Source organism: Carcharhinus amblyrhynchos, chromosome 5, assembly GCF_965287045.1.
Source record: "Carcharhinus amblyrhynchos chromosome 5, sCarAmb.v2.hapA, whole genome shotgun sequence".
Taxonomy (NCBI): domain Eukaryota; kingdom Metazoa; phylum Chordata; class Chondrichthyes; order Carcharhiniformes; family Carcharhinidae; genus Carcharhinus; species Carcharhinus amblyrhynchos.
Genome location: NC_137328.1, coordinates 36,674,579 through 36,686,084, shown reverse-complemented (window position 1 = coordinate 36,686,084; position 11,506 = coordinate 36,674,579). Strand labels below are relative to the sequence as shown.

General features: G+C 41.7%; 1 protein-coding gene across 1 annotated transcript; it reads left to right on the top strand.

Annotated features, from left to right (window-relative positions):
• Nucleotides 1-7,819: 7,819 nt before the first annotated feature.
• Nucleotides 7,820-10,763, top strand: LOC145343424 (interleukin-8-like). Its single transcript, XM_080189652.1, has 4 exons — nucleotides 7,820-7,946; nucleotides 8,691-8,814; nucleotides 9,043-9,126; nucleotides 9,460-10,763. Exons 1-4 carry the CDS (start codon nucleotides 7,883-7,885, stop codon nucleotides 9,473-9,475), a joined length of 288 nt encoding a protein of 95 aa, XP_080045778.1. The 5' UTR covers nucleotides 7,820-7,882; the 3' UTR covers nucleotides 9,476-10,763.
• Nucleotides 10,764-11,506: the final 743 nt, after the last annotated feature.

Genomic DNA, 11,506 nt, shown 5'->3' with positions numbered 1-11,506 from the left:
CTTTTTGGTAGTGTAGTGACCAGAATTGAACACTATATTCCAAGTGCTATATCCAACTAAGCTTCTACAAAGCTTCAACATGACTTGTCAATTTTTAAAATCAATATGCTGGCCAATGAAGGCAAGCATGCCGTGTACCTTCTTGACTACATTTGATAATTTAAAACTCCATAAATGATAATATAAAACTCCACACCTCGTCAGGCTCGGTTCGACAATAATCGATTTAACTCCAGTTATCTTTTATGACGTCGGGTCAATTTTCCATCAAACGTGAGGTGGGTAAATAATACCCACTCCACTGCAGAAAGGCTAACAACTTACTACGATTACACAAAGGACTTATACTCCTTTCCCACTGAAGCGGGCACGAAGGGAACAGCCTAACACTCATTTCCAACACACATTTTCCAGATAAGGTAGTTATGTTCCATTCATACTTATCTCGTATTTAACCAATCACTCCCTGCTGCACATAGCTTCTTCCCACATGGCAGTCAGTGACTGCCTTCAGTAAAATGATCAGCAGTCATTATTCTTTGTTCTACAAAACTTGTAATGGTCTGATTATGTCGACAATATACAATACTACAAAGCTCCCAAAGCACGCATCCACAACACTAAAAAAAACCCCTTTCCATCCTCACATTCCCCATCTGCGTTGCTACTTTTAGTGACCTGTGTATACACGGTATTCGCAGGTCACTAAGAGTATACCCAGACCTCTCTGCCTACCAATACTCTTAGGGGTTTTGCCTTTTACTATATATTTTGCATCTGTATTCGATCTTCCAAAATGCATTATCTCACATTTATTGGATGAATCTCCATCTGCCACCTCTCTGCCCAAGTCTCCAACTGACCTATATCCTACTGTATCCTCCGACAGTCCTCCTTGCTATCTGAAATTCCACCAATTCTGTGTTGTCTGCAAAATTACTAATCAAACCAGTTACATTTTCCCCCAAATCATTTATATATATTTCAAACAGCAAAGGTCCCAGCACTGATCCCTGAAGAATGCCACTAGTCACAGCCCTCCATTCAGAAACGTACCCTTCCTCTGCTAACCTCTGTCTTCTATGAGCGAGCTATTTCTTTATCCATCTTGCCAGCTCACCTCTGATCTCATGCGAGTTAACCTTCTGCACCAATCTGCCATGAGGGACCTTGTCAAAGGCCTTACTGAAGTCCATGTAGACAACACCCACTGCCCTGCCCTCAATCATCTTCATCACTTCCTCGAAAAACTCAATCAGGTTAATGAGACACAACCTCCCCTTCATGAAATCATGTTGCCTTTCACTAATACATCCACTTATTTCCAAGTGGGAATAAATCCTGTTTCAAAAGATATTCCTTGCATATTCATATGTTTATCTAAAATACCCTTAAACACCCCTTTCATATCTGCCTCTACCATCACCCCTGGCAGCTCATTCCAGACATCTACCATTCTGTGTAAAAAACTTGCCACTCACAGCTCCTTTGAATACTTTCCCTCTCACCTTAAGTGCATACTTTCTAGTATTAGATATTTCAATTCTGGGAAAAAGATTCTGACTATCAACTCTATCTATGCCTCTCATAATTTTATAGATTTCTATTAGGTCTCCCCTCAGCCTCTGCTGCTCTAGAGAAAACAACCCTAGTTTGTCCAGCTTCACCTTATAGCTTATATCCTCTAATTCAGTAAGTAACCTGGTAAACCTTTTCTACACCCTCTCCAAAGCCTCTATATTATTCCTGTAAGGTGGCGACCGGAATTGAACAGGTGTGGCCTAACCAAAGCCTTATAAACAACATGTCAAGCAACTTGACATCTTGATTCTTCTACTTGGGTGGCACAATGGCACAGTGGTTAGCACTACTGCCTCACAGCTCCAGAGATCTGGGTTCGATTCCCAACTTGGGTCACTGTCTGTGTGGAGCTTGTACGTTCTCCCTGTGTCTGTGTGAGCTTGCTCCAGTTTTTTTCCATTGTCTTAAGATGCATGGGTTAGGTTGGTTGGCCATGCTAAATTGCTCCTGAGTGTCAGGGGGATTAGCAGGTAAATACATTGTGTTAGGGGATAGGACCTGGGTGGGATTATTGTCAGTGCAGGTTTGATGGGCCAAATAGCCTCCTTCTGCACTGTAGGGATTCTACTGAACACAATGCCCCGACCAATAAAGGCAACCTTGCCTTACGCCTTCTTTACACCCTAATTACTTGTGTGGCCACTTTCAGGGAGCTATGACTCGAGCCCCAAGATCCCTCTGTGCATCAATGCTATTCAAGCACCTGAAACATTAACTCAAGATTTTTTCTCTCCTGATCTGCCCAGTATTTGCAACATTTTCTGCTCATATCTCTGCTCTGAAAAAAAATCCCAGCTTCTCCAATCTCTTCCCATAAGTAAATGGGAATTGATTCTATGTCATTTGTTAATTTTAAAATGGAGATATATAGATTTTTATTAAGTAATAAAGGGAAAGGCAGGGACATGGAGCTGTTCACAGATTAGCTGTGAGGAAAGGCGCAGCAGATCAAATGACTAACTCCTGTTCTGATTTTGCTACGTTTCTATAAGTGAGTTCCTTTATACCATTCTAGTGAATCACTTCTACACTGGAACTCCTTCCTAAAAGGTGGTGCCCAGAATTGAACATAATACTCCAACTGAAATCTAACCAGTGTTTTGGAAATGATTCTTGGCTTTTGTACTCTATTCCTTCATTAATAAACAAAGAATCTGATATTTTTAATGGCCTTCTCAACTTGTTGTGTCACCTCCTAAAGTGAATGTACAGAGCTCCACATTCCTTTGTTCCTGTGACTCCCTTCAAATTGTACCATTACTTTGTATTCTCATCTTCTGACCAAAATAGATTATTTCACGCTTCCTTGCGATATCTTTCACCTGCCACGTGTCTGTTCATTTTACCAGGCTTATACTATATGTCACAATTCTTCTCATTAATTACCATATTTCTGGGTTTGCAAGGAATTCAGCCATGTCTCTAATAGTTCCACACTGTGCTATACTGCCTTGTGAATGAGGGCATTCCTCCTCCTGTTAGCTACCTGTTCATCACCAATCCAGAACCATATGAATGAGCGATGCCAGTCTTACAAACTTTGCTGTGTCTAAATTTGACATCGATGTTGCAACTGAGTAGCCCCTACAGTTTTATTCTTTCGTTCCTTTCTAATGTTATGATACAATAAGTGGTTTCTGGGGTCACTGCAGAGGGCAGTTAAAAGTCAATCACATTGCTGTGGGTCTGGAGTCATGTATAGGTCAGACTGGGTAAGGATGACTGATTTCCATCCTTAAAGGATATTAACAAACCTGTTTGGTTTTCGCCACAGTTTTTCACAGCTTCTCCTGGTAGCAGTTTTTTAATTTCCAGATTGAAGTTTGTAAAACTGAGTTCCAGTCCTCAATGAATAGCCAGAATTTGCTGGAAAAACGATGGTGAATTCAGGCTTTTTGCTATTAGGATGGAACAAACCATGCAATTTCTGGGATGAAAAAGCTGTGCCATAAGGTGAGAATTGACATAAATTTCTGGATGATTTCCAACATTCTGCAATTACAGACCACTGGAGTCATAAAACACTCCAAGAGGTTGTTTGATTTTTTCCTGTAATGCATAATTGGGCTTTTGTGCTGCGTGGTGTTTACTAAAAGGTTGACTCAAGTTGCTGAAATAAAACTCAATCCTGGAGACCCAGAACAACTGAAACTATCGCGTCTCACCCTCTGCGGATGGAATGCTTCCCTGAAACATTTTATAAATATTTTAAAATTATTTTGTCTTTGGGCCTGGGTAATTTATTCCACCAGAGAGTGGGTGCAGACTCGATGGGCCAAATAGCCTCATTCTGCAATGTAGAGATTCTATGATTCCTTCTGTATTCCTCTTTCTGTGTCCAATTTGACATAAATTCTCCTGATATTCTTCTTCATCATTCCCCCCTCTTTCATTCTCTAGTTGTATGTTTTTTATGTGGAGTTATTGGCATTGGACTGGGGTAGGCACAGTAAGTAATCTCACAACACCAGGTTAAAGTCCAACAGGTTTATTTCATAGCACAAGCTTTCGCAGCACTGTTCCTTCATCAGCTGAGTTCTGATGAAGGGTAGCGCTCCGAAAGCTCATGCTACCAAATAAATCTATTGGCCCTTAATGTGATGTTGTGAGACTACTTACTATGTTTTTTTGTGAAAGAAGATAAACTTAATCACAATTCTTTGAGAACAGCTGAGGATCCAAAGATCCTCAGGAAGTTGCCTGGTATGGTGGGAAGGTCTTATAAGGAAAGGCTGAGGGACTTGAGGTTGATTTTGTTAGAAAGTAGAAGGTTAAGAGGTGACCTAATTGAAGCATACAAGATGATCAGAGGGTTAGATAGGATGGTTGTGAGAGCCTTTTTCATAAGAACATAAGAAATAGGAGCAGGAGTAGGCCATCTGGCCCCTCGAGCCTGCCCCGCCATTCAATAAGATCATGGCTGATCTGTCGTGGCTCAGTTCCACATTCCCGCCCTCTCCCCATAACCCTTAATCCCCTCTCTTATCAAAAACCCATCAACCCGCGTCTTAAAAATATTTAGCGAGGTAGCCCCCACCACTTCAACAGGCAGAGAATTCCAGAGATTCACCACCCTTTGAGTGAAGAAATTCTTCCTCAACTCCGTTCTAAACCGTCCCCCCCCTTTATCTTGAGGCTGTGCCCTCTTGTCCTACTGTCCTTTCTGAGCGGGAAGAGTCTCTCCACCTCTATCCTATCCATCCCATTCATCATCTTATACGTCTCGAGATCTCCCCTCATTCTTCTAAACTCTAACAAGTACAAGCCTAGTTTATTCAGCCTCTTCTCATAGCTCCACCCCCTCAACTCCGGCATCAGCCTAGTAAACCTCCTCTGCACTCCCTCCAAGGCCAAAATATCCTTGCGTAAGTACGGCGCCCAAAACTGCACATGGTACTCCAGCTGCGGCCTCACCAATGCCCTATATAGCCGCAGCAAGACCTCCCTACTTTTATATTCAATCCCCCTCGCAATGAAGGCCAACATCCCATTCGCCTTCCTGACCACCTGCTGCACCTGCAAGCTGGGTTTTTGCGACTGATGCACAAGGACCCCGAGGTCCCTCTGCACCATCGCACCATCCTCGGATGGTGATGGCTAACACAAGGGGACATAGCTTTAAATTAAGGGGTGATAATTAAAGGACGGATGTCAGAGGTAGGTTCTTTACTCAGAGGGTAGTAAGGACATGGAATGCCCTGCCTGCAGCAGTTGTGGACTCGCCAACTTTAAGGGTGTTCAAATGGTCAGTGGATAGGCATATGGATAACATTGGAATAGTTTAGGTTAGAGGGTCATTAGATTGGTTCCACTGGTCAGCGCAACATCGAGGGCCGAAGGGCCTGTATTGTGTTGTAATGTTCTATGTTCTATGTTCTATGGTTCCATTCTTCACCAAAGTCCATTGACCTTGAAGGACTGCTATGAATTAACATTTGCAGCTAATTATGGTGCTAAAACAGTGCAACCTAAAGGAGAATAAAATCAAACTAACAATGCAGACGTGCCAATCTGGTGATTTCTAGGTCAGTGGTTCCCAAGATGAGAGTCACAATCTGATGAGACATTGTGGTTGCGAGTTCTGCGACAGCAATGGGGGCTGAGTTTTTGACAACTGTAAGATCCAATAACTCAGTCTGTCCTCAAAGCCCATTTCTGCCAGAACCCCAGCAGAAAGAGGGGTTTTCACTTTTCTCAGGGTGAACGCAACAGTTTTAAATCCCCCCTTCCCCACCCCTGAGTTAACCATTCACTCACCAACCCACCCATTCAACAACTCTCCTAGCCTGAGCCTGCCCCCACCCTGCCTCAATTCTTACTCTGGGATCACATAAATTCTGAGGCATTAGAAAGAGAAAAGGTCTGGTCAACACTATTCTAGACCATGGTGAATGCTTCCTTGTTAGTGTCAAACCTCTTGTAACTCTTTAACTATCAGACCCAGACATCGCACTCTGGTATTTCAACTGTAACGTTATGGAGAGCATTTCAGGAAATCTGCTCAGTCACATAAATAATCCATATCATGGGAGAGCTGTAAATGACAGGTACAGATGTGATTAGACAAATAAGGTTGCATTGCTGGTCAGTATCCAGGTGGCTGGAACGCAGCCAATTTGACTTGGGACCCATGTTAATTTAACCACAGGGTTTCTGGTGAAATTAAATAAAGTCAAAATGCTGGAAAGACACAGCAAGTCTGGCAGCATCTGTAGAGAGGGAAACAGAGCCAAAGTTTCAAGTGCTTCTCTGAATCATACTGGCACAAAATGTTAGCTCTATTTCTGTCTCCATGAATGCTGCCAGACCAGCATTTTCTACTTTTATTTCAGATTTTTAGCCTCTGCTGTATTTTGCTTTTATAGAACATAGAGAAACTACAGCACAAACAGGCCCTTCGGCCCACAAGTTGCACCGATGATATCCATACCCACTAGGCTTATCTATAACCCTCAATTCCAATAAGTTCCATGTACTCATCCAGAAGTCTCTTGAAAGACCCTATCGAATTTGCCTCCACCACTACTGACAGCAGCTGATTCCACTCACCCACCACCCTCTGAGTGAAAAACCTACCCCTGACATCTCCTCTGTATCTACTCCCCAGCATCTTAAACCTGTGTTCTCTCATAGCAACCATTTCAGCCCTTGGAAAAAGCCTCTGAGAATCCACCCGATCAATACCTCTCAATATCTTATACACTTCTATCAGGTCACCTCTCATCTTCGCCTCTCCAGGGAGAAAAGACCGAGTTCCCTCAACCTATCCTCATAAGGCATGCCACCCAATCCAGGCAACATCCTTGTAAATCTCCTCTGCACCTTTTCAATAGCTTCCACATCCTTCCTGTAATGAGGTGGCCAGAACTGAGCACAGTACTCCAAGTGGGGTCTGACCAGGGTCTTATACAGCTGCAGCATTATCTCCCGACTCCTAAACTCAATCCCTCGATTGATGAAGGTCAGTATACCATACGCCTTCTTAACCACATCTAAACCATTTTTTATTTTGAGAGAATTGATCATGTTTCTGAACATTGCAACAACAACTTGACCAATTCTGCAAAGTTTAGCCTTGGCATTTTTGCATTTCAACCTGAATAATGTGTGCAGCCACCGGAGCAACAAATTCAAAATGTTAAAAGCAAATTACTGCAGATGCTGGAATCTGAAACCAAAAGAGAAACTGCTGGAAAATCTCAGCAGGTCTGGCAGCATCTGTAAGGAGAGAAAAGAGATGACCCTTTGTCAAAGCTAAAGAGCACAGAAAGTGGGAGATATTTATACAGCAGGGTGAGGGAATGAAAGATGAGTCATAGCCACAGAAACCAAGGTAAAGGGCTGCTAATGGTAGTCCACAGAGTGACTAAAAGGTGTGAAAGGCCAAATGGCAGAGAAACTGAAACCAGAGGGTAAGCTATGACAGATGAAGCTTTGGGGGGAAGGAGGGCATGGGTGGGAGAGAGGTAAAATGGAAAAAAAAAGAGGTAAGCGGAAGCAAAGGGGGACAAAAGGTAAGAAAGGGGGTATAAAATAAGCTTTGACAAAGGGTCATCTAGACTCAAAACATCAGCTCCTTCTTCTCCTTACAGATGCTGCCAGACCTGCTGAGGTTCAAGATGTTATTCTCTTAATGAACATCAGCAGTTTTTGATTATGTCTGTCCCGCCTTTTGGGATCCTGGCCAATGTGTGGAAATTCCGGCATTGCTAAACCTGCCAGGCTATAAATGAAACGTCTTCAGAGCAAAGGAGCAGAGGATCGGCAGAGTTGTGTTAATTAGCAGTCAAAAGAAGAAACAATGAACTGCAAAATGATCTTCATTGTATTAACCATCCTAATGTTTTCTGGACATTTGACAGATGGTAAGAGATTTTTTTTGTGCTTGTCAAATGTCCTAATCATTTAGTTTACTTGCCGAATCTTCCATTCTGTGCAATATTAGTTACATCTCACCCTGTTAAAGTCTGGAGGCTTGAAACTGTTGTTCTTACTGGTGTTGCCTCATTGATGACAATTAATTTGCACATTGAAACACTAAGATGTGTGTGCACCTAATTTGTAGGTGAGCGCAATCCCGCAGAAGCTTTGGAATCTCCTGTTTTCCTGCTGCTATCTGTCAGGGGTTCCCAAGATGTGAGTCATGACCTGATGAGACACTGGGGTCATGAACTCTTGTTCGCACTGCTGCCTCACAGCTCCAGGGACCCAGGTATAATTCCAGCCTCAGATGACCTGTCTGTTTGAATTGGATTTCCTCTGGGCGCTCTGGTTTCCTCTCACAGTCCTAAGATGTGCAGGTTAGGGTGGATTGGCTATGCTAAATTGCCCCTTAATGTCCCAAGATGTGTAGGTTAGGGAGAATTACCCATGGTAAATGTGTCGGATTACAGGGTTAGGGCAGAGGAGAGGATAAATGCTCCAGGTGCAGACTCGATGAACCAAATGGCCTCTTCCACACTGTTGGGATACCATGATTCTTAACAGTCAAATAGGTGTAAATGCTAATGTGTCATAATGTGGCAAAAGTTCTACAAAGGGCAGATTATGAAAATTACAGAATTATATACTAATATTTCATATTTATGTCTGTGCAACCCAACCCTTAGGTCTAGTGAGAATGGATCTGCGCTGCAAATGCATCAAAACTGTACTGAACTTTATCTCCCCAAAGCATATGAAGGACATCGAAATCATACCTCGTGGTCCACACTGTCCCAATGTTGAAATCATGTAAGTAACTCCAACAGGTATCACCTTTTCTTAAATGCACACGTGAAAGATATTTCATTTCACCCCTTAACATTCCTCGCCATGAATCGAAACAAAAGCAGAAAGAGTGACCACAAAATCTCTACTACGTTTTTCATAGCTTTTGGGAGAATAATTTGTGATCTTCAACTGCACCGTTCTCAGTCCTCTCAAACCATGGGACAAAACTAATCTTGCCTTTTTTTTCAGTGCAACTCTTACGAAAGGAAAAGAGGCCTGCTTGAATCCAGAGGCACCGTGGGTGAAAACGATGATAGAGAGGATTTTGAAAAGGTAACTAAATCTAACATGCTGTATTGCTTTTTTACTGGGGAGGTGCCAGTGTTGGATGGGAGTGGGCACAGTAGGAAGCGTCACAACACCAGGTTAAAGTCCAATAGGTTTATTTGGAATCACGAGCTTTTGGAATGTTGTTCCTTCATCAGGCGAGTGGGACTGAAGGAGCAGCGCTCCAAAAGCTTGTGATTCCAAATAAACCTGTTGGACTTTAACCTGGTGTTGTGAGACTTCTTACTTGTTCTTTGTCAGGGGCTTTGTATTTATAAAGTGTTCCGAAACTGAAAACCAGCAATTCACTGTTACAAACAAATTTATTTTTTTTCATAGAAAAGGAGGTCATTGAGAAAAAATGGACAAGTCTATTCAGAGCCAGTTAACAACGTCTGCTACATTTTCTTTGCCTCTGATGGTGATCTTGGTTGAGCCTTTCCAGATCACATTGCTCGAAATGGTCCCTGTTATTGGTAATAAAACTTGGCTGAAATTGATGAGCACTTAATTTCTCGTCTTGACAGGTCAAGCATTGTGAATAATTTACTTTTATCTGCAGCCCTCCCTACCCTGATTACTAGTGGGCACTTGTTCATAAGATCCTATGTTTTACCTACTATCCACCTGAGAGCTTGAGAAACCCTTTATATAATCAAAGTCCCTGGACTTCTTGGTATGGAAGGAATTGGTGAGAGGGATCACAGGGTCAGTACTGGTAGTGTATTCACATTGTTCACATTTGCAATAGTGCAAGTCCTGCCTGTGTCATTATGTTTTACCCAGACGTAAGAAACAGTAAAACAGGGAAATAAGAATACTGGTCTGAACCGCTCTTGCATACTTTAAAATGGAACACCAGTAAAACGGAGAAATAAGTTTTCTTCCTTCTGGGTTCATGTGTACTTTTAAAAATATTTGTTTTATCATTGAACTTTGCACCTCAGTTTCCAATAAAAAGATATATTTGTCAGTCAATGGACTTAGAATTACTTCACTGCAATGACACCATACTATGCACACTGAAAGTAATGGGTTATTGTATTGAAGGAGTTAGGATAACAATCACACTATTCATCCTACTTGAAGGTGATTTGTGTGTTTACATTATTCTCCATATTTAGATTAGTATTAATTTGCCAGTTGTAGTGGATTAGATTGGTGGAGGGTATTACGGACTTGTAGTCAGACCAGTCAGCTACTCTTTATTATATAGCATGAAAAGTGCAAATGATAATAGTTTACTCCTAAATATGAACAAGCTGTGATATTTAAAAATAAATCATATTGTCTCACCTAACTTACAAAGACTTTAATCATATGATCAGTGATTGTCGATAGCTCTGTTGTCTATCAGATTGAGTTACTGAATACTCCAATGAGTTGTCACTAGTGTACACACCGAACTCAATGGCACACATACGCAATCACATTTACTAACTGTGTGTGGGGGTATACATGTTCATTTATGTTATTCCAGTATATTTTAAAATGAGGAACTCCATATGTATTTAATGTTGTTTTATTGCATCAGGTACACGTTTATGATCCATGGTTGTGTGTGCTTTTGATTATTTGCTGTCATTCATAATAATTGTATTTACTTTCATTTTATGAATAAATGAGATATATTTATTACTTAATTTGTTGTTTCTATTTTTGGTGGTAATATTTGACTCTTATTGGGGTTCTCTAACAATAAGACCAGCTACAGCACACTGAAAATGAACAGACATGACATGAATGCCTTCTGACTTGTCAATGGTGACTCAGCTGAGTGGAGTTGACATTCTGATCCGCCCTTTTCTATTGCGCGACTTCTCTCTCTAGCAGTCTGACTGAATCAGTGTATCATTCTTTTGAACTATTGGATATTAATCATGATAATTGCTCCATCGCTCTGACTACACTTGGGCAATTTTCAGCAACAAGCGATTGTTTAATGGCCAACATTCAGGAGAGAAGTGGATGGGGGGTTTGGGAAAGGATGATACAATTTTGCAGATGAGTGCGCATTCTGTTCACTTTTATTGGAAATAAGTCTGCTTAGATATGTAAATCAGGATTTTACTCCAGTTGTAGAGCTGACTGCACAATGTTCATTTGGAGTCTGAAAATGATATTGTGCATCCCATCAGTCAGCGAGAAGCCTAACCAAGGCTCCTATCAGAATGAGATCCAAGCCCAAACAGGTTAAGACCTCCTTACATCAGGTCTGGGTCCGCTTTGGACAGAAGTTGAAAGTCAGTCCCAGCATCTCTACTAACCCAGTATAATCTGAACAGAGGAAAAAGAAGGTGCGTAAAGATAATGAAACAACTTTGACAGACAAGGGAATCAAGGGTTATGAGAAGCAGATAGGAAAGTGGAGTTGAGATTACAAGCA